Consider the following 22,480-nt stretch of genomic DNA (forward strand, 5'->3'; position numbering starts at 1 on the left):
TGATAAACACACATATAGGCTCTATTCGATAGAATTCACCACAATAAGAGCAACACCTGGTGTGGAAAGAACGCAACAGCAGGATATATATATATATATATATATATATATATGTATGTATATGTATATGTGTATATATATATGTGTATATATATATGTGTGTGTGTGTTAAATATAATAAAATTAAATAAATAAAAAGAAAAGCGTGTATGAATGGTAATGGCTGGTTTGTTCGATGTAGTGCACTACACCTGTTCAGTAGGGGTCAATTGGAACGCAGCCTTATTTTTTAGTCACCTGAGCGCTTTAGGGATGGAGAAACCCGTGGTGAAGTTTAGACATTGCGGGAAAGATATTTACACTTTTTCGAAAACAGATGTCACGTTAAATCAGTGTGTTTCTGAGGGAAGTGTGTGTCCTGTTTGTAGAAACCCTGTCGTTTTTGGACTACTGGACGCACCAGTGGCGCTTCCTTCTCCTTTCACAAACGGCCATGAAACTCAGTGCTCGTTTCTTCTAGGAGCAAAGGAAGGACCATGGTATTTAGGGTAAGTTTAACCCCATATGTATGCCATTATGTATGCCATTTAATTCAGTAAATGTAGGAGAAATTGTACACTGTTTACACACACTGCGTTTATTTCCCGGTTAAGTGAATGGCGCGAGACGGAGTTACACGTTGGACTCTCCGACTCGAAAGGTAGAGAGCGCGTGCTTCATCACCTCAGTGTTGCCAACTCTTATCAGGGGAAAGTAGCACATACATGCTCAAGAATCGCCGGAAGTTGTCGTGTGCTCATTTGCATATTTATTGTTTAATTGATCATTTGCATATCAAAGCATTTTAACGTGACGTGCGACGATTTGGAGAGTTAAAAGACACTTTAAAGAGAACAGGCAAATTACTACATAAATAAAAATGAATACACAAATAAATAAATAAATAAAACACTGAACTATGTTTATTGTTGCACAAGGTTAATAGTCTTTAGTTCATGGCACCACAAATGATTAACATATTTAAAAAACTTCTGTTAAGAGCATAGTAAAAAGTTACTTGAACAGTTTACCTTATTACTTGTAAATATCATGAAGTAGAGAGTATAAAAAAGAAGAAGAAAAAAATAGTGGACAAACAATAATAATCACTGATTGGATGTTGGGGGAAATGGTGATCAGTGATTAGATGTTGGGGGAAAATGGTGATCAGTGATTGGATGCTGGGGGAAAATGGTGATCAGTGATTGGATGTTTGGGGGGAAATGGTGATCAGTGATTGGATGTTGGGGGAAAATGGTGATCAATGATTGGATGCTGGGGGAAAATGGTGATCAGTGATTGGATGTTTGGGGGGAAATGGTGATCAATGATTGGATGCTGGGGGAAAATGGTGATCAGTGATTGGATGTTTGGGGGGAAATGGTGATCAATGATTGGATGCTGGGGGAAAATGGTGATCAGTGATTGGATGTTTGGGGGGAAATGGTGATCAATGATTGGATGCTGGGGGAAAATGGTGATCAGTGATTGGATGTTGGGGGAAAATGGTGATCAATGATTGGATGCTGGGGGAAAATGGTGATCAGTGATTGGATGTTTGGGGGGAAATGGTGATCAGTGATTGGATGTTGGGGGGAAATGGTGATCAGTGATTGGATGTCAGGGGAAAATGGTGATCAGTGATTAGATGTTGGGGGGAAATGGTGATCAGTGATTGGATGTTGGGGGGATGGTGATCAGTGATTGGATGTTGGGGGGAAATGGTGATCAGTGATTGGATGTTTGGGGAAAATGGTGATCAGCGATTGGATGTTGGGGGAAAATGGTGATCAGTGATTGGCTGTTTGGGGAAAATGGTGATCAGTGATTGGATGTTGGGGGAAAATGGTGATCAGTGATTGGCTGTTGGGAACATTGGCCCATCCAATCAGAGACAATACACATGAAACACATTACACATAAGAATGTGACTTGAAAAGTTACTAAAAGGGTCTTAACATGTGCTAAAGCCAGCGACAACATCTCACAGTTGGCAACACTGAATTTAAGTTTAATGGCTATTTACTATAGCTGTACAAATATCTCATAACCAGTACAGGCTTTGACCTTTAGGTTTGGTCTATAACTACACGCTGTCGGGAGTCCAGAAGGATGAACACGGATGGGAGCAGTGTGTGTCCATTCAACTGGTTCCACCGTATAGGAAAGACCTAACACAGTTATGGGATAAAGAACTGAACCTCTTTTCATCTCTCCCAGCATGGACCCCAGAACGGTGAGTAAACCATTTATCCATCGTCCACCTCTGTAACTTAATTATTTATGAAATTTTATACATTACACAAAGTTTTATCCAGATTGCCAGTTGTATGTAGATTTGTAATGTTTCCTGTTGCTGCTGTCTCATGCAGGTTAAATAAGGGGAGTGAGAGACTAATCAGTCAACCGTAAATACTTCAAAGTGTTGTTTTGCATCATAGTTTTAATCGACAATGGGAAGTTGTTACAGAACAGCTGTACAGAAATGTAGATGTATATTCAGATCCCTAATGAGCAAGCCAGATGTGCTAGTGGCAAGAAAAAACACTAAGAAAACATGTGGAAGAAATTTTGAATGGATCCAGACTCAAAACGAAACCCATGCACTTCATGTTATATACGCTGTGATTATTAATTATTAAAACACTGGGGTTGTAAACCATTATTGCATACAGTTGTAGAAAATTAAAGGCAAACATATAATTCATGTACATATTGTGAATAGAAGTCATGAGATTTTTCTAAGGAGTCACAAGAACTATTATTTATTTATTTTTTGTCATATATCCTGTGTTGTTAGTGTTGTGTTGAAATCTCCCAAGTCCTAAATAATAATAATTAGTAAAATACACCGAGCAGGCATAACATTATGACCACCTGCCTGTTATGCCTGATCGATGTAAGTAGGGAATAAAACATGATGGCGTGTGCTGTGATAATAAAATCATCAGTGATGGCATGAAGCTGATTATGACCAATCAGAATCGAGCACGCAGCAGCGCTGTGGTATACAATGAATGAATATTCACATTTATTGAATTGAATTTCAGGTAGAATTATGTATCTGCACATCATCTCAAATGAAGAAACAAGAACATATTTTTTTGTGTTTTTTTGTTTTTCAAGATTCCATGAGGAGCGGGAGTTTGGTTCGTGTTGCTATGGTTTCGCCCTGACGTTCATTAACCACATGAGATTGCTGGACAGTAAAGCCCCTATTAGCAGAAACGAGTTCACCGGTGGCCACGTTTTATCCCGAATGAAACGTGCCTCCATGTACATCAGAGTGTATGAAGAAATATCACAGCATGGATTTTACACTGTTGATAAATGAGTTCTTGTAGTTCAGTTAAGCGTTCAGATGTTCCAGATGAACTGTTACTCATGAAATAAATAATTTTGTGTTTAATTTTTAAAAATATTTTTATTGTATTGTTTTTAATGCAATTTGTGTTTTTTATAATCAGTATTACATGTATAATGTCATACACTGATCAGGCATAACATTATGACCTGGTGACATGAGTAACACTGAGTAACATCACCTCAGCATAGGCCCTGTTAGTGGGTGGGATATATTAGGCAGCAAGAGAACATTTTGTCCTCAAAGTTGATGTGTTAGAAGCAGGAAAAATGGGCAAGTGTAAGGATTTGAGCGAGTTTGACCAGGGCCGAATTGCGATGGCTAGACGACTGGATCAGAGCATCTCCAAAACTGCAGCTCTTGTGGGGTGTTCCCGGTCTGCAGCGGTCAGTATCTATCAAAAGTGGTCCAAGGAAGGAACAGTGGTGAACCGGCGACAGGGTCATGGACAGCCAAGGCTCATGTGATCCGATCCAACAGACTAGCTACTGTTGCTTAAATTGCTGAAGAAGTTAATGCTGGTTCTGATAGAAAGGTGTCAGAATACACAGTGCATGATGGGTCAGGGCTGTTTTGGCAGCAAAAGGGGGACCAACACAATATTAGGCAGTTGGTCATAATGTTATGCCTGATTAGTTTATGTGTAATAAAACACAAACAAATGCTTATAATAGAGAACTATTTCAATTTAACTAATATGATATTAACATCCCAAATGACTTCATGGTAAACGTGTTTTACTGGATGATGGACGTTGGTGTGTGTAAGACGTGTTTTGGGTATTGTGCCTTAGGAAATGACTTCTATTGTATGTGCTTTGTAAGGTGAAACTGGCTTGTAAAAGGATGCCAGCTCCACCATGTTCACGACATTATTGACTAACAGTTACAATGAATGTAGACCTGTGACTATGATGATGCTTCTCCAAATACACACGATTAAGTTTGAACAACTATAAGCCAAACCAATGACATTAATAAGCTTATTACAAATGATATATAATAATATTTTTTTAATTAAACAACAGGGACCGGTTTTAACTACTGACTCAGTTCATTGGTGTTACATCCTGCTGGTGGAATGGAAATCAACTTATTAGACATTTTCAGTTGGTACAAATAAATGAATGGTTTTATCGCTGCACACATGATATAAAATGAGTCAGAACACTGTTGGCTTTCAAGCTTATGAACAAACACTTGAGGCATGTCAGAGAACAGAAATGGGTTTACTTTCAAGATAGAATCATTTGTCTGACACTTTCCATAAATATATTGTAACTATTATAATATTATCATTTATTGCCCCAGTCGGCTAAATAAACAGAAATACTACAAATTCCTAAAGCCCTGAGTGTCTACTTTCATATGATCTATCTATCTATCTATCTATCTATCTATCTATCTATCTATCTATCTATCTATCTATCTATCTATCTATCTATCTATCTATCTATCTATCTATCTATCTATCTATCTATCTATCTATCTGTCTGTCTGTCTGTCTGTCTGTCTGTCTGTCTATATATCTAGTCACACACTATTAGAGTAGAAACATGAATGAGTGATATTTTTTTTCATTGTCTGTAGCGCTTATCCGATCTATCCTCTGGTCACAGGGAGCCTGTGCCTATCTCAGGCTTCATCAGGCATCAAGGCAGGATACACCCTGGATGGAGTGCCAACCCATTGCAGGGCACACACACACACACACACACACACACACACACTGAATGAGTGATATATTTTTAAAATTAAGCTCAGACCTGAATTTATAAAAAAAAGTCAGGTTCACATCAATGTCTTCCCACAATGCACCTACAAAGATGGACACCTTGGACTACAGCGCTCACACGCCATGTTCACCTGATTACTGCACTTATCTGGATTACAGACACCTGATTATTGTACTTAGCTGGACTCATCTGTACCTGTATACACACACACACACACACACATATACACACACTTTCAATACACTTTTACCTCAAAGTATTGATATATCTTTGTGTATTCGCATTATCTACTAAAACCTTCTGTTCTTGTATGTTGTTTCTGGATTTTGGCCTTGACCTTTGATACCCTGTTGCACGTCACCTGACCCACTGCTGGTTCTCTGTTTTTTCTTGTTGTTTTTGAATGCATTTGTCTGTATCATCTGACAAAACTGCACATGATCATTCCTGTTACAGGAATTTATCAAACATGTAAACAGTTGATGGACTGTGGTAGGATTTCATACTGAAAATAACAAGAGTCATTTATTTTCTTGACTAAACAATAAATAAATTATTTCCAAAAACCCTTTCTTAAGTCTCTCTCTAACATCAGATAAAGACTAGATTTTGTGTAATTTTAAGCACATTTCATTATATGATTGTGATATGACCAGAAACTTTCTTTCCTTCTTTCTTTCCTACATATTCAAACAGACATGGACATGGTTGTTCTAACTTTCTTTCTTTCTTTCTTTCTTTCTTTCTTTCTTTCTTTCTTTCTTTCTTTCTTTCTTTCTTTCTTTCTTTCTTTCTTTCTTACACATTTAAACAGACATGGACATGGTTATTCTAATATTCTTTCTTTCTGTCTTTCATTCTTTCGTTCCTTCTTTTTCTTTCTTTCTTTCTTTCTTTCTTTCTTTCTTTCTTTCTTTCTTTCTTTCTTTCTTTCTTTCTTTCTTTCTTTCTCATTTATAAAAATAAATGTGTGTTTCTTTCAAACACAGCTTTCATTCTAAACCTATGTATCTAAACAGACATGGACATGGATGTTCTAATATGAGCATCATATGCTGCAGACAGAGAGTGTCATGGAAAGTGGGACTGCAGAGGGTTCTGCTTGAAGCAGTAGGTGTGTGAAGTTCTACTGGTGTCCTTCTACAGGAACTGGAGCATTAAACGGCTGTTACACGTTGCTGTGCAGACAGCACTGCTCCACAGGTGTAGGATTGGGTGCAACCTGATAGGCGTGTTACAAATGATCAGGAGACGTCAGACTGCTGAAACGCACCTGTTGGCCTCCATTTCCACGGCTTCAGGCTGCCAGAATGAAGGGGAAGGTGCAGGAGAGCAGAGCGAGCAGTTAGACGCTCCCAATGCTGGTCTTCAATGGATAAGAGCGTGATCAAATTCAGTCACTGTGACAAAGATATTTTTTGCTTCTTTGTGCCAGAGGAATGCCCCGAGTGTGGCACAAGCTTCAGCGGGAGAAGGCTAGAGGAGGCACCTATCAGCATCCCTAACCCCTTCACCAACGGCCACAAAACACCCTGTGCTTTCCTCATCGCTCCAGCGGAGGACAACACGCTCAGGTACACAATTAAAGACTGACTTTAATCCGCTTTATTTATTTATTCTGCTTATTTATGAAAAATATCTAACGTGAAATTGCTTTACAGAGAATATGATGGTAGATCAGATCTGCACACTGGAATTACTGACACAAATGGTGAGTCATGATTAGAAAAGATAAACTGAATCTATATTCTGTTGTGCATAGCCCCTATCTGAAATAAAACTTGAGGACAGAGATGTCCGATCTCATCCGTAAAGGGCCGGTGAGGGTGCAGGTTTTCATTCCAATCCAGCAGGAGACACACCTGAGTCCACCTGCTTCATCTTGTCTTTCAATAGACTCAAGTGTGGCTTCTACTCAGCTGGAATGAAAACCCGGACCTACACCGGCGCTATGTAGATAAGATTGGACACCACAGGTTTAGGAAAATAGTTTTAACTGCACCTCTCATCACTGGAATGGTAGCCTTATGAAGTGTGCTTTTTAATATCAATAAAAAGACATTGGACTGCTGATTGAAAGGTTGTGAGTTAAAATCCCAGGATCACCAAACTGCCACGGCTTGGTCTTTGACCAAAGATCTTAACCCTCTTCTGCTCAGTCTGTGTATGTCTGTCTTTCTTATTTAAATAGAAACATGTTTGTCCCTTTTAATATAAACATCAGGTTCTGTAGATGTACTGGGTGTACTGCTAAAAGGCTAAAAGCAGTAACTGTGTGAGGTTCTGCTTGTGTCCATCTGCAGGTTTTTTTTTTTTTTTGCGGGAAATTGAAATAGAAAAGGCTCTTAATCATAAACTGATCAGCTGTATAAATTAAATATAACTTGCTCTAATTAAGAGGCTAATTCCTTTAAAGGTATACTTCATGCATATCTAGGTGAAACGTACAAAAGTTGTACTCTTCTCCAGAGTGTGTGCGATAGCTTCCTGTAATATGGAACAGATTAAGAAAGTTGTTGTCTTAATAAGAAGTAAGAATTTAGGTACCTGGAATTGGTAAAGTGCTATGTATTTCTGTGGAAATGAACCACCAAAAACAGACAAATAACTCCAAATATAACTCCGCAACACAAGTGTAACACAAAATGCTTTTCAATCCGTACAGAAACTGATCTGTTTTTGTTGCCTTACTGCATATGAAGTGAAATTATATTTAATTTTTCAGGTAACTAACAGTATAAAAAGACATATAGCACAAGGCACAGTTTAGTATTTTATTCCTGGTTGTGTAATAATCTAGTAGTGATCCTAACTAGATAGATAGATAGATAGATAGATAGATAGATAGATAGATAGATAGATAGATAGATAGATAGATAGATAGATAGATAGATAGATAGATAGATAGATAGATAGATAGATAGATAGATAGATTTACTATAGATACTTTATTCATCCCAGTGGGAAATATACAACTAGATATGGCAAAAAACTTTTGAGGCATGAAAGTATAAAGTATATATTTTTAAAAAATATTTTAAAAAGTATATATACTTATATATATATATATATATATATACTTGAGAAATAAAATCTGAGAAATAAATCTGAGAAATAAATAAAAATCTGAGAAATAAATAAAGTTTATGTCTAAGTAGAAGGAGGAAGGGATGGAATTTAAGAAATAAAAACAGGGTTAAAGGAGTTGAGTGAGTGCAGTGATATACAGTAGATATATAGGGATATGAGTTTCAGTACAAATTAAATATACCTAAATATCTAAATACATTAAATATATAAATATTACCTGCTAAATAGAAGTGTAGAGCCTCCAGTTGCTCATCATATAATCTGAATGTCTCAGTCATTACACTACACGTCTACTCATATAGTCGAGATATTCATTTCTTAATCAGACTTGTTAAATATAAACAGTTGAATGGAATGTTGCTTGTCTGAGGATTTTAGAAGCCACAATCACTTTGTTTCTCAGAATATTTTTGCCTCAGGTACACATTGTAAAGTGGAATATATTTAATGTGTACGTAAGAAGTTTAAACACAATAGAGAGTTGTGTTATAGGAAAATAATCGCCAAAGTAATTTTTTAAGGATTACAGTAACAAGCTTCTGTTATCATTCATGTTATAGCAGCTATAACGTCATTTCCTTCCCAGCCTTTTTTGTTCCACTTTCCCAAAGTTTCCCATAAAAGAGAATGTTTTAGACCTGTAGTTTGCACATGGGTGAAACCGGTGGCGATGGCAACTCCTTGCTTGCTAGCTAGATCATATCTGTAGTGCAAAACACATGACACCATAAAATTTTAGAGACCAAAAAATGAAATTTTCTAAAGATTTTTAGTTTTGTCTGAACTACTCATTGCTGTACTCCAGGAAAATGTCATTCTTTCTCTTTAATGTTGTGAAGGTGTTGTGTATAACTACACTAAGTCTGGCGTGCGGAGAGACCGTGAGGGCTGGGAACACTGCATCAGCATCATGTTAGTCCAGCCTGACATGTACAATCTCATCAATCAGTGGGATCAGTATCTGGAGAAATTCTCCTCAGCCCAGATGTGGGATCCACTCTGGCAAAGGTAGATATTTGATTTATTTGGACACTTCTGTTTGATATAAATCACAGACTGACTTTGTTTAGCTAACAAATGTATCAACATACTGCAGTTACTGTCTCTCTGGTTCACTGATGCTTCTTTTTTTAGCTTTAATGAGGAAAACCACAACTGCTACAGCTACACACTGATGTTTATAAACTGCGTGCTGGCCATGCAATCCAAGCGAGCGCTCAGCAAAGACGAGTTCACGCAGACTTTCATTCTGCCACGTGTCAAAAGGGCATCCAAGTACACCATGCTGTGTCAGGAGATTTCCCAGAACCACTTCTATATTGTGGACAGTCCAAAGAGAAACTCGCAGGAAGGACAGGATGATGAAGAGAAAGATGGGAAGTCTTAATTTGAGTTTTTCCAATGCTGGTTCAACTCTTCTGTTTAACTGGGTTCTGCTTTAAAGATACACCAAACAGCAATAACATTATGAGCACTGAGAGGTGAAGTGAATAACACCGATTATCTCCTCATCATGGCACCTGTTAGCGGATGGGATATATTAAGCAGCAAGTGAATAGTTTGTCCTTAAAGCTGATGTGTTAGAAGCAGAAAAAATGGGCAAGGGTAAGGATTTGAACGAGTTTGACAAAGGGCCAAATTGTGATGGCTAGACGACTGGATCAGGGCATCTCCAAAACTCCAGCTCTTGTGGGGTGTTCCCGGTCTGCAGCGGTCAGTATCTATCCTTTAAGTCCTATAAGTCCAGTAAGTATCCTTTAAATCCAGTAAGTTGCAAGGTGGGGGGCCCATGTATCTAGTGGAGTCCATGCCTCAACAGGTCAGGGCTGTTTTGGCAGCAAAAGGCGGACCAACACAATATTAGGCAGGTGGTCATAATGTTATGCTCAATGCCAGTCAAAAGTACTGTATGTCTCAATGACAAACTAATGATATTGAATCTGACTCAAATCTTTTAATATCTGACTCATGTATTACTGATATCTGACTAATAATACAAGTATGTTTCAGAAACCTTATCCTGGCTCTTGTATTAAAATTGGGTTTTTAATAAACAGCCATGCCTTTCTATGCATCTTCTTGTCTGAAAGAAGACATTAATTCTGTGTATAAAATGTACTAAGCATGAACCCTGATCTCACCACACAATCACTCTAGCAAGGAACACAAACTGATACGGTTGTTTATCATTATCATCTGCGAAGAAATAAATTTGAATTCTAATATCGTGATAAAACAATGCCCTTGTGTTGTTTTGAGTTGGAAACTTGTCCAGGATGTCCCTTCTTCCTGTATGCCGAGTCTCCTGTGGGTGTCCTGTGTAGTATAAGTGGTTCAGAAAATGGATGGCTGCTACTATTGTTAAGTACTTCCGGGATTTCGTGATCACAGAATATAATGATCAAACTCTGTGATATTCAGAGGAGTATTTGGGCCAGGACATGTCATGTGACATCATCACTCAACAATCCAACAATCAGACTCTCCAGGATGCTTGATTTTGAAGCAGCCTTTTGTGCTTTTTTTTGGTCATTAAATTAGAAGTATAGGATTCTTCTATTAAAGACAAATGGCAGACATTGCCTACAGTTATTGCAGGGTGCTTTCTTCACACTAGGAAGCTGATATCTTGTGCATTATTTAATATCTAGATGATGATTAAAACTGCCAAAAAATTAACTATGGAACATCAGACATGCAGCTTCAGGGATGAAGCCACCAGTGCTGCAGTTTCAATTTAGCAGGAAAATCCACTGAGCTCTACACCATGGACCCAATATTATAAGCAAGTCTATTTCCTTTTCTAGTCTGCAGGGTAAGATATGTCTGCATGTTGCAATAAACTAAGTAACAAACACACGAAATCTGCATTAAAGAAAGTATAAAGAATTTTTATTAGGGCTTAATGGTACTCGAGAGCAGAATCATTTCTAGATTTCTTCCTGCTCAGTTCGTTCCCTTGATGAGATCCATCTGCTCACGATAATCTCCTGAAATAAAAAAAGCCCATACACAAATAGTCAAACACAGCTTTTTGTATTTGTAATGAAATCAAAATCTATGTAAATGCCCGACCTGAACTTTGAGTCTTTTCAGGCACTCTGGTGAAGAGAAGTCCTCCTCAGTCATCCCCGATGGAACCACCACGTAGGAAAACATCAGCTCCTACACGTGAAACATGAACACAATAGTATGTGAACTTAATATACTAATGAATGATGGTTTAGAAACGTCAGAAAGGCAGAGATAAGGGTTTACTTTCGAGACGTTAGCAGTGATCCGGCTGAGAGCAGCTAAAGATCTCCAGGTAAAAGGCCTCAGAGGAGCACCTTGGAACGACTCGTCTGATCTCTCCACCACCACGGAGTAGCTACACACCAAAAGCAGGAGTGAAATGTACAAACATATCCAAAAGATCATTCGCATACAGCCCTAATTATATACCGGTACAAATTAAAGGAAAAACATCGTAAGATGTGTTAAGGTGTTAAGCCATCAAGAGCTGCCAAAACAGCTCCATTACGCCTTGATGTAGATTCAACAAGTCTCTAGAAATTAGCTTTCATTGTAATGCTCTTTGTTGGGCTTTTAGGAAAATTAACAAATGAACCGTAATCTACGGTCAAGAGAACAGAAAGTGTAACACAATTTCTCTGGCATCCCTGACAAATAAAGTTAACTGATATTACATCTGATACATGTCTAATGCTAACTAAAATCCTCCGATCACTAAGTCGGATAGAGAGGGTGAAGAGTAGAGCATATGAAATGTTGGTGAAAGGGGGCGGGGCTTCCAAGCACTGTTAGTTAAACACTGGCAAATTCAAAACACTATCGTAAACTCCATATCCATGTGCCATCTCCCATTTTATCTGGAAGAAGATGATGCTACAGTACTCTGATGTTGATCTGCAGAAGCTGACGTCAGAGCTGTACGTTTTTCCTTTAACTTGTCCTCTCAAACCACATCAACATCAAAAAACCATATCAACTATGAATGTTGACATTTTGCTAAAAACAAATACGACTATGATATCAGCATCACACTGACCAACTGCTGTCTAACTGACCAACTATGTCTATCTGAACATGCCAAAAATAAATGTTAAAGGATACAAATTTATCCATCTTAATTTAATCCATTAATCCACTAATCCATTTTCTCCTATTTTCTTTCTTTTTTTTCTTTTAAAATTAGTGTATATCTTTTTATTTTAAGTGTTTCTAGCATTTCAATTATCATACAATATCAAGTGTGTTTAAAAAGAAAACTAATTAGCAAGACTGGCTAATTTATTTTGGTATTTTTCACACTCCATATTTATTTGGAATTATAATATAAAACACATTTATTAACAATATAATAGTTTCAGCAGATGGTTTAGACTTAATAAAAAGGGGGAAAAAAATCAATTTAATGTTATTTTATTTGTATAGTGCTTTCAACAGTGGGCATTGTCAAAAAGAGGCTTTACATTCAGGATATAAATATCAAATTTATTCCTAATGACCATGCCAGAGGTGAAGGAGGACACCAGAGAGTTTGATTATCAATCATTTCCCGTCTATACCTGTGCACTACATGGCCAAAAAGTACAATTATGTATCCAGGAAATTCATTCTAGTTTTAATATGAAGTAATCTTATTGAAGATATCAACTGTTCACCGATGGAGATGAAACTTGGTCCAAGCACCAAGTAATTATGTTTATTCCAACATATTAGCTAAATCAATACTAACCTTGCATGATAAAATGGTGGTCCTTTCCGATACAGCACTGCAGAAAAAAAACCCCAAAGCATTAAGCAAAATCTCAGTACTCAGAAGAGATGTAACTCTATACTGCCCCAAACATGAGACTCGTGTGTCAGAAACACGGCCGTTACGGTGCCATGATGAGTCTCATGCTCCGAATTCAGTGCCAAGAGTCACTTTCCTGGCCTTGACATTAACCCATCAGACGAAAAGGTAAGGAGATCAAGGAAAGCAATGCTTAGTCCAGCTGAATAATTCACCTGTCAACTAGTTCCACTTACACCAGATGGATATTCTTTCTCTTTGTGAACAGCTGAAGTGGGACACGATGGAATTAAGGCCATGATAACAGGATCGGTGTGTGCACAAGCTGGAGAACATTTACATTTAGCAGTTAAAGCCTCTGTATGTGGTGTGGTTGAGTTTCCTTACTGAAATCAGTGCCGTATTTAACTCCTGACTTGGGCACCCAGCCTTTACTGCGGAAGTAGTGATAAACTGCGTACGTCATCTCGAAGTTAGGCTGTGCTGAACGAAACATTCTCCAAAGCTGAAGGATTGTCAAGGCTTCCTGTAAAACAAACAAATTCCACAAGACTACAGGATATGTTTGGTGCCTTGTAGCCAACCTAAGCTTTGACTAATACAGCAGAAGAATAAAGATTTTTTTTGCAATAACTTAAACATATTGCCAGTTCTTTTCCTGTAGACATGCCAGTCCATCTCACATCACACACGACACTATAGGTCTATAGTAACCTGAACTCAAAATTCAGCTAGTCACTGGAGACATGAAGCACCAAGGCTCCTTGCTATATATATATATGCTGCTTTATTATACCCTGTGTAGTGAGCATGTGTAGTCAATAGTAAGCAAAATGTGATGCATATAATAAAAGAAGCATTAATGATTCATATTCATTTTTATATGAGATTGTTTTATATTTACCAACAAAAACATAATGTGTGATAGTGTGATAATGTGAAATATTATGACAGAAATATAATATATTAGTAATGCGAAAGTTCTTTGGGTCTGTAGCAGTATGGATTGAGAGGTGTTATCGTTTATAATTAATATTTAAGCTTGAATTAATTGTGATTTGGATGCAATCTTTACTGGTCTTTGAATTCCTGTTGATGGTCATCTAAGCAGAATTTCATAGCTATTATTATGTAAATGATACTGAGAGATTTAGTGACCAGAAAACATGAATTTCTCATCAAAAGATAACTAAAATCGACTTAACGACATTAGACAAAAAACTTGCACAAGACAGTACCGTGGAATGAGTTAAACTTACCCCATCACGGAAAACTGACAAGCATCCAAGTGCATAAACCAGGAAGAAAGCCTGCAATGCAAAGAAATGGAACATAAGTGATAAATTAGAGAAGAGAAAAGCCAGAAAACACTTAAAACTTCATGTTCTTTCAGCACTGGGATGTATGGGTGGAAATGGGTTCACTTTAAGATCACACTGCCCAAAAGTTCAACCTGATGGCCTTAACAATCAATTAACGACGATGGGGATTGTAAATAGCGCCTCTTATGACTGCACACGTTCACCTCGACCCCCTCGGACTCTTTAACGATACTCTCGGGTAAACGCGGCTTGATAGAACAGGGTTTATCCGTCTTCGCCGGCTGAAATATTAGCGTCGACCATGTTTATCCTTCAGGGAGGCTTGTGTTAATATTAGCCTGTGAAGAGAACGAGCACGAAATATCTACATTCGGACGCTTTCACGGCTTCTTTAACTGTTTCTACTGGCTCGGAGAGTTGGATTCCCTCGATCAGATCCAGCTGTGAAAATATGGCTAAACTGAAGTTTAGAACATCTCCACCTTGATAAGAAAACAAATGAGTGTATTAATAGCAGAGTGCTGGAAGAGTGTGGTGCACTCTGAGGTAATGAGATGCAGCTGGGAAAAATTTGTGAAGCTAATACCGCAGCAAAACGGAAATATTTTTATTTCAATCAAAAAAAACCTCATCAGTGCTGTATAGTAAAAATCAGTGTTGTATAGAATTCCTTGAAATCTGAATTATAGTAGCAAACTAGATTGTATTATGACAATTTCTTCATTTTTTATCGTCAGGGATTCTTCCCTTGCCACCCATGCCTTTGGCTTGCTCATTAGAGATAAATATTAATTTGTATATTCCTAATAAGCTGCTTTGCGACAGTGAATAAAATTAAAACCGAATAAAATTGAACTTAATTGATATAACAAGCAAGCGACTCCGGCAATTAAACTCAAGTGGAATACCATTAGCTTCACTCTAACATATTAATAGAAATTCTCCAGCAGAAATTAGCAGTTAAGTATTAACAGTTACCATGTATTACAGTCACGTAATTTGTGTCAATGTATTATGACTTAAGCCTATAATGAACTCAGAAATTACCGGAAATATTAGTTGCTCAGGAGCACTTGTTTGCACAATCCCATTCGACTAGAAACAGTTGTAGAAAGGAAATTATTTATAATGTTTCCATTTAGATTATTTACTGTCACCTAGATGAGGATGGGTTCCCTTTTAAGCCCTTTTCGGGTTCCTCTGAAGATTTCTTCCTCATATCATCTCAGGGAGTTTTTCCTTACCACCCTTGCCTCAGGCTTGCCCGTCAGGGATAAAAGATTAATTTGATTTGGAACTTAATAATTATTATTGTTCTATGTTTCTATATTCCTGCAAGACTGCTTTGAGACAATGTCCCTTGTTAAAAGCACTATATAAATATATAACATTAACACTTTGTTGTTAAGTTGATTTTCGTGTCAGATTCAAAGGCGATCTCAAGGCATGATAATCATTCACTAATATTCAGCTTGTAAACACGCTCTATTTTCTGGCCGGTTCGGGCCGTGTGTAACATCATAATGTTGGTGAGCACACATTCACATGATGCTAATTTAAGACATGCAACTGTCTGTGGGACTCAAACCCCAAACGCAGGGTGTGTGAAACAAAACATGCTAACCACTAAACCAACATTTTCGCTAGCAAACAGAATTTTACCAACAAACACAACAAAAAACCCTTTACTGTTCAAAGTATGCTGGAGAATTTGAGGAATGCGTTTAGTAACTGATTCATAATAATAAAATGCATTGCTTTGCTATATGCATTTGACACTGACCGGAGAGCTTACATGCTTTTACTAACCCATCCATAAAGCCTTCTCTTTGTTGCGTAACACATTCCTTTCCCCTCCATCGATCATATTAAACCAGACAGCTTTCGCCCTGCAGATTTCTCTTACCTCTTCATAACTGAGCTGTAGGTACTCCATCATGTTAAAAGGGTTGATTCTGCACACCAGCTTGCCTTTTGTACTCTGCAATGCACGAAAAAATAAATAAAAAATGTAAACAATTAATGCGTGTGTAATAGCGCAGAATGGCTAGAGGTTAACAAAGTTCATGAACTCTAAGTTGCCCTCACAGTATGAGCCACGCCTGTGCGTTTAGAAAAATAAATAAATGTGTGTCTTCGCCCTACAAGTCACAATAACGTATGAGACATTATAAACTTCTATAAAAGACAGCTACGAAAATCTAATTTCAGATAAATAATTAAGAATAGATGTAGGTTTTTATATGTAAAGCTAAAACAGATTAAAAAAACATAGTTGATAATGTGTACAAATGTTGCTGGACGCTATCGAGGCTCATATTTTATGCTCGCATGCCACAATAAATCCATTACATGATAATGTGATCAAATCTGCTTTGTGTAACACAACCATGAAATGCAGCGGGGGTAAAAAACAAAACAAAAAAAACAAACCTGATTTACTCGCTTGTGCTGTTCTTTTACAACTGTCCAATGTAAGACATGACATGACAAACTCCCTGAGCAACCATCAGCGTGAAGAGAGCTGAACTGTTTGAGTGATGAGATAATATACGGATTTCTCATGCACTGCGTTCAAAAGAAGATAATGGGGCGCATCTATGCAATAGCTATTGTCTCTTATCATCTTGCTATACCGCTTATAGTTTGTGCTTGTAGTTATATTTTAGTTCGCTTATTTTTCTTGTAAAACGTGCAAGAATTGACTTGATATCACACACTGACGGAGGTGGACACAGTTGGAATTTCATCCTTGCTTGCTCCTGATTCTTCTTTTAAAAAAAATCTCCAGCCTTTGGAAGACGCAAAGTACTTTACACTTTTTTGAGACAACATTACTACACATTGTAACGATTGAGAAAATCTGGTTTACACACAGAGAGCTGCAGATGCACATGACATGCTGTTAAAACGCTGGAGTGCTGCATTACTTCTCAATTTACGAGCTCAAATACGCATCAGTGAAGTAATACACACTATATTGTCGGAAGTATGTGGACGCCTGTGTATTAAACGTCCTACTCCAAACCCATGGACAATAATACTGATTGTTGCTCCTTTGCTCTTATAATGACCTCCACTCTTCCACTAGATTTTGGATCATGGCTCAACCACAAAAGCACAAGAGGTTGTGTATTAATGCCTGGCAGATAGGGTCAGTTGGAACGTGGTGTTCCGGCTCATCCCAAAGGTGTTCGTTGGGGTTGAGGTCTGAGGTCTGTGCAGGACACTCGAATTTGGTTTCCACTGCAAACCATGACTTCATAGACTTCACTTTGTATGTTAATTCTAAATCAAACAAACACATTCTAGACAAGTGTGTGGTTCCAGCTGTTTGTGGAAACAGTTTAGATGAAACACATTTCACGTATAGGTGTTATGGGTATGAGGTGTTCGCATACTTTTGGCCAGATCGTGTATAACAGCCAATTACGAGTGTTTGAGGCAGGGAAGAAGTGTGTCCCAGGAAACATTATGGAAAGACACTCCTTATTTCTTCGACTGAGCTTCTTCTAGTCCTTTCATTGCTACTTAGCTTTGGGATGCAAGACAAAGAAACAAGGACAGGTAGCCTTTTTAACCCCAACATGCCTGAGCATATCACTATGATTGTCGTCATCAAATAAAGGAAAAGGAAACAAGGACAGTATGAATCAAGCCCAAACATATCATTCAAACGCAATGTTCTTGCTCTCTGAATCACGACATTAAAGTAAATCCCCCCCCCCATTCCTCCACTATCTAGCTCTACGGGGAGGGTGAAGGCTACCATGTGCTTTCTTCAAGACATGAAGATCCAAGCAACTACATCTATTTAAATGTGAACTGCTTAACTCCTTAACTCTGCCCTCTTCTGCATACATAAGCTCACAAAGGCATGTGATTGGCTAGCATCACTCTAACTGATGGGGAAGAGAGTATCCAGCCATACATAGCTAGGGAAGCAAAACTGGCCAGGGTCTCTGGATGGAAGGACTGGCATATCCTTAAAGATGGTGAAGGAGGAATGACCAAATAATCAAGAATTTGTCAATTCAATTTTAGGAAGCACCCACAGATCTTCCACAGGCTGGAGAAACTAACTATCGGGATTAGAAAAATCTCAGTTTAGAGCATTTACAGCCACTTTTTGAAAGAGTGTTAAACAAACCACAAAAGTTCTTGAAAAAGCTTTTGCAGTGTTCAGTGGCATGGCCATGGCCAAACAAAGACAAGAAACCAAACAGGTATTTATTTACTCTTTTGATGTCCTCGTCTCCATCTTCATCTTCTTCTTCAGACTCCTCCACCAGAACGTAACCATGCGCTACAGACAGATTACAGCCCTTCGTGTCCGACACTGACCCACCACTCATCATTTCACTCGCATCTATTCGACATCCACAATGAACGATCCAATCATCATGTCTCTTGCATTTGATCTTAGCGAGTTTGGCTGGATCGATTTGTTCAGGTTCTTCAGGATATAGATCAGCTAGAGGATCATAGAGTGGATCTCCTTGTCTACGTGGTCTCTTAGCCTCTGAGAATCCTGAACCTTCTCCATCATCGCTTCTTGCAGCTGCTACATCCTCCATCATTTGGTCCTGATCTGAAGCTTGCGTCGGACACTCTTCCGATTCCTGATGTTCCTGAAAGTCAGCTTGCTCTTCACCGAGTTCTTCCTCTAGATCCAGCTCGATAGGATGTGTCAGCTCCTTCAGCACCTGACTGACAGCTTCTTCGTCCAATCCCTGAGCCAGGAGAGCCGAGCGAGCCCATCTCACATGCTGCTCATATCTGAGGAACACAAACAGAGCAGATTAGTGCTTAACAGAGTGATTTCCAGTTTATACCTAAGGTTACGATCATAATAACAGGCTTAATTTACATAAATATGATTTTGACACAGATAAAATCAGATCTAATCAGACTGAAATTCAGGTAGCTGTTTTTCCCTCAACTTGCCTGAGCACTGTGATTGTTGTCATTAAAAAAATGAGGGAAAACAGCAATAGCAGTGATATTCAGAGGAAAGATGACTCTAACTCTAAAATTGGTCTTTAAAGTTTCACTCAAAAAAATCATTTAAACCTATACCACATGCAAGGAATGAGAGAGACAATAATATAATAATAATATAATATAAAATAAGATTATTAACATATTAAAACTAGGAAAACAGTCCATGGATTTATTTAAAAATAAATGTATGAAACACAAAGATTAATGCAATAAGAGCAAAATTTCACGAGACTTACTTTGCCAAGGGGATGACAGGTAAACAACTATCACCTACATCTAGATAAAAGAAAGACAAAATAAGGAGAAACATTTAAAAACAGTTTACATTTTTATTGTACTGTATTTTGCCATTTATGACCTCTGTGTGAACAAGAAGAAGCATGCAAATAGTTTCCCATTAATACCCACATTCCCACCGTTCAGAAATACTGTGCTGTGGTCTACTTTTGGACAGAACTCCTTTACCAAAATAACCCTGGAAAGACATAAACAAGAGCAAATGGTTGAAATGTACCGTGGCTAATTCGTGGAGATAAATAAGCCGCTTTCAAACTGTTCTTCCAAGGGCTTCTGCCCCCTTTATTTACCGCACACTCAACAATGTACACTTTATCATGATGTGTATTTTAAATATGGAGGCATTTTCTGATCAGCTGACAAAACAGCACACAATACATGTTCTTGTTTTACAAATGCCTATAAATGTGTGTGAGAGTTGAACAACTTTTTTTTTTAATTAAATTATAGAAATACGGAAAACATTAACAAAATGAATATGATATACACCCACAGACAAGAATGTAAACGATATAAACAAATCATGCAAGGGGCAAGTGAAAGAACAAAAATATCAGACCATGATATATTAAAACCTTTTTATGGCAGATGATGTGCATTTAAATGTATAGGTTACTTAATAAACCACCCACAAAATTGCAAACGAAAAGAATGAAATAAAAAGTATCTCCATCGATCCATCCATAAATAAAAATACATTAAAATAAAATAATAAAAATTCTAAAGTAACAAAATACTTACACTAAATAAAGCTGGAAATGCTGAAACATATATTATATATATATATATATATTATATTGAAAATGTATTATAAAATTTTTATATATATTTATATAAAAAAATCTGTATTATCAAAATATTAGAAACAATAGTATCAGCTGCTTATCATCTCATAATTGATGTTTTTAATTGTAAAAAAAAATCTATAAATTACCATGACATCATATTAACTATTCCTATATTACACAAAAAAAAAAACAAAAAAAAAAACACAAATAAATACATTGATAAAACAAACCCAAAGCACACAGTATTAAACAGAAAACATAATTTACACAGACTACAAGTTTATATATACATATATGTAATAGACTAATAAATCTAACAAAAACAAACACGTTTCCCACATCTCTCTAATAACAAGTGAAGCCAAATAAAATATTTTCAAGTTCAGGTAAAACTGACTGTGGTATTGATCTCAAAATAAAGCCAGCTATCCTTTTATCAAAGTTGTCATCTGTGATTGCAGAGCCAAAAGAAATGCAAGGAGGTCTCAAGATGGGATTTACACAAAACCGTGCTTGTACTGGTGTAAAGGTGTGGGGATGTGGTAGCTTAGTGGTAAAGGTGTTGGACTATTGATTGGAAGGTTGTGAGTTTGAATCCCAGGTCCATCAAACTGCCACTGCTGGGCCCCTGAGCAAGGCCCTTAACCCTCAATTGTATGAAATGAAATTCCTTGGCTTTGTTTAATCAACAGGTACGTCCAAAAATCCTTCCAGCTAGTGTTTTTGACCTGTTTGTTTCAAGATGTACTTATGTGGAGAAGAGACAATGTTTGTTTTGGAATAAAGCACACGTATTCTTATTACTTTTTTTTGTTTTAAAAAACTGGCATTTGGCTGAAGATCTAATTTGCCTACTGGTGTGTCTACTGAATCTCTCGAACATCATGATCAAGGAAAACAAAAGAGGAATTCCCTTTATAATCATAATACCAGATGGAATGTCATCAGAAAGTTTGTAAAGATCAGGAATTCTTCAAAGGTGAACAGATTTCTTTCCTTTCATACAGATTTGTTACATCAGATCACCGGGATCTACTCCATCTCCCTGCCGGGCCAATCAAAAGACAGGTCAAGGGTTATGTTGCTGAACCTGAATTTCTACAAGATGCAGTTCCACTTCAAAGTGAATATCTAATACAGAATATTGACAATAAAACGTTTCATAACCACGTCATTATTTTTTTTTATTCGTCTGAAATTCAGATTCAGGTTCACCTGGTGTATCTGATTTGCACTCCTTTGCAACGCACGTGCACGTGTTTACTGTGCACGTGGGTCACCAGTCTTGTATTCAATGCTGATCTGGTTGAATAAAGCTTATAAACCAAAGCTTACCTTTCCATAAAGAGCTTGAATGTGTTCACTTTCTCTGACTAGGATGTGCTGGTGTGTGATTTCAGCTTTGTATATATCTATCTGCTGTTCTGATGGAGAATCTTTGCTGAACGAAACAGGAAGTGGTGCTTCGAAAGATTCATAGACCTTTGGCCTCCGTTTTGGAGGGTGAAATATCGCTTCCATTTATAATCAAGTTATATCTCAAATGTCCAACACATTAATACAAAATATAATGTCGGTGATAGAGACGTTGAGTCTTGTGTTTTGTCTCACGGCAGGTTATCCCCCCCACCTTACTCATTGTCCAATCAGCGAGCCCTTTGTGAGAATTCTAGCCAATCGTAGCTCAGACTCAGGCACTGTCAAGAAAGAAGGCGGTGCTTGTAAGAAAGCGGGTTTAAATGGCAATCGTTAGCAAACTACATTCGATAAAGTGAACATAGTCGAAATGTTTAAAAATCAAACGTGCATTTTATATCGTATAAGTAATTTCTATCACACTACTTCCTCACGAATTATATAAATAATAATCAGCGTCAGAAATCGCTAGTTCTTCCTTCATGTGTTGCACTTATAACAGTCCGGTGGCTCTTAACTTGTGTGTGTGTGTGTGTTTAGTTCCGGTCCCTTAAATTTTCTAGATAAAAGAAGTATGAAAAAAATAGGAATAAACTGAATATATAGTAACAAAATAAAAATTGA

General features: G+C 37.5%; 3 protein-coding genes across 5 annotated transcripts; 2 read left to right on the plus strand and 1 right to left on the minus strand.

Moving 5' to 3' along the window:
• Positions 1–265: 265 nt before the first annotated feature.
• On the plus strand, positions 266–4,741 carry mkrn2os.1 (MKRN2 opposite strand, tandem duplicate 1). Its single transcript, XM_058373145.1, has 4 exons — positions 266–548; positions 654–700; positions 2,113–2,275; positions 3,166–4,741. Exons 1-4 carry the CDS (start codon positions 313–315, stop codon positions 3,371–3,373), a joined length of 654 nt encoding a protein of 217 aa, XP_058229128.1. The 5' UTR covers positions 266–312; the 3' UTR covers positions 3,374–4,741.
• Positions 4,742–6,428: 1,687 nt separating this feature from the next.
• Positions 6,429–10,298, plus strand: mkrn2os.2 (MKRN2 opposite strand, tandem duplicate 2). Its single transcript, XM_058373929.1, has 4 exons — positions 6,429–6,712; positions 6,800–6,849; positions 9,068–9,236; positions 9,363–10,298. Exons 1-4 carry the CDS (start codon positions 6,510–6,512, stop codon positions 9,613–9,615), a joined length of 675 nt encoding a protein of 224 aa, XP_058229912.1. The 5' UTR covers positions 6,429–6,509; the 3' UTR covers positions 9,616–10,298.
• An 805-nt stretch (positions 10,299–11,103) lies between these two features.
• tsen2 (TSEN2 tRNA splicing endonuclease subunit) lies at positions 11,104–22,344 on the minus strand. 3 transcript variants are annotated; one of them, XM_058374252.1, is made up of 11 exons: positions 21,776–22,343; positions 19,764–19,830; positions 19,592–19,631; positions 18,590–19,130; positions 16,258–16,332; positions 14,289–14,339; positions 13,417–13,555; positions 12,970–13,006; positions 11,487–11,598; positions 11,304–11,393; positions 11,104–11,218 (listed from the first exon to the last, which is right to left on the minus strand). In XM_058374252.1, exons 1-11 carry the CDS (start codon positions 21,959–21,961, stop codon positions 11,159–11,161), a joined length of 1,398 nt encoding a protein of 465 aa, XP_058230235.1. In that variant the 5' UTR covers positions 21,962–22,343; the 3' UTR covers positions 11,104–11,158. The 3 variants fall into 3 exon arrangements, 2 of the variants coding, with proteins under 2 accessions (XP_058230235.1, XP_058230236.1); XM_058374253.1 differs by having other exon boundaries at positions 19,772–19,830; positions 21,776–21,918; XR_009203078.1 differs by lacking the exons at positions 11,104–11,218; positions 12,970–13,006 and having other exon boundaries at positions 21,776–22,344.
• Positions 22,345–22,480: the final 136 nt, after the last annotated feature.

The sequence above is a fragment of the Hemibagrus wyckioides genome, linkage group LG21 (genome assembly GCF_019097595.1).
Source record: "Hemibagrus wyckioides isolate EC202008001 linkage group LG21, SWU_Hwy_1.0, whole genome shotgun sequence".
Lineage (NCBI taxonomy): Eukaryota > Metazoa > Chordata > Actinopteri > Siluriformes > Bagridae > Hemibagrus > Hemibagrus wyckioides.

What these genes read in the sequence shown, in the direction of transcription:
- tsen2 (XM_058374252.1), bottom strand. Translation starts at nt 21,961, where the DNA reads ATGGAAGCGATATTTCACCCTCCAAAACGGAGGCCAAAGGTCTATGAA. An exon ending in TACAGCTCAGTTATGAAGAG is followed by an intron (nt 14,340 to 16,257) that starts GTAAGAGAAATC and finishes TTTGCATTGCAG; the next exon opens with GCTTTCTTCCTGGTTTATGC. An exon ending in TGTCAGTTTTCCGTGATGGG is followed by an intron (nt 13,556 to 14,288) that starts GTAAGTTTAACT and finishes TTTGTTTTACAG; the next exon opens with GAAGCCTTGACAATCCTTCA.
- mkrn2os.1 (XM_058373145.1), top strand. Translation starts at nt 313, where the DNA reads ATGGAGAAACCCGTGGTGAAGTTTAGACATTGCGGGAAAGATATTTAC. An exon ending in TGGACTCTCCGACTCGAAAG is followed by an intron (nt 701 to 2,112) that starts GTAGAGAGCGCG and finishes TTTGACCTTTAG; the next exon opens with GTTTGGTCTATAACTACACG. An exon ending in CCAGCATGGACCCCAGAACG is followed by an intron (nt 2,276 to 3,165) that starts GTGAGTAAACCA and finishes TTGTTTTTCAAG; the next exon opens with ATTCCATGAGGAGCGGGAGT.
- mkrn2os.2 (XM_058373929.1), top strand. Translation starts at nt 6,510, where the DNA reads ATGGATAAGAGCGTGATCAAATTCAGTCACTGTGACAAAGATATTTTT. An exon ending in GCGGAGGACAACACGCTCAG is followed by an intron (nt 6,713 to 6,799) that starts GTACACAATTAA and finishes ATTGCTTTACAG; the next exon opens with AGAATATGATGGTAGATCAG. An exon ending in TGGGATCCACTCTGGCAAAG is followed by an intron (nt 9,237 to 9,362) that starts GTAGATATTTGA and finishes TTCTTTTTTTAG; the next exon opens with CTTTAATGAGGAAAACCACA.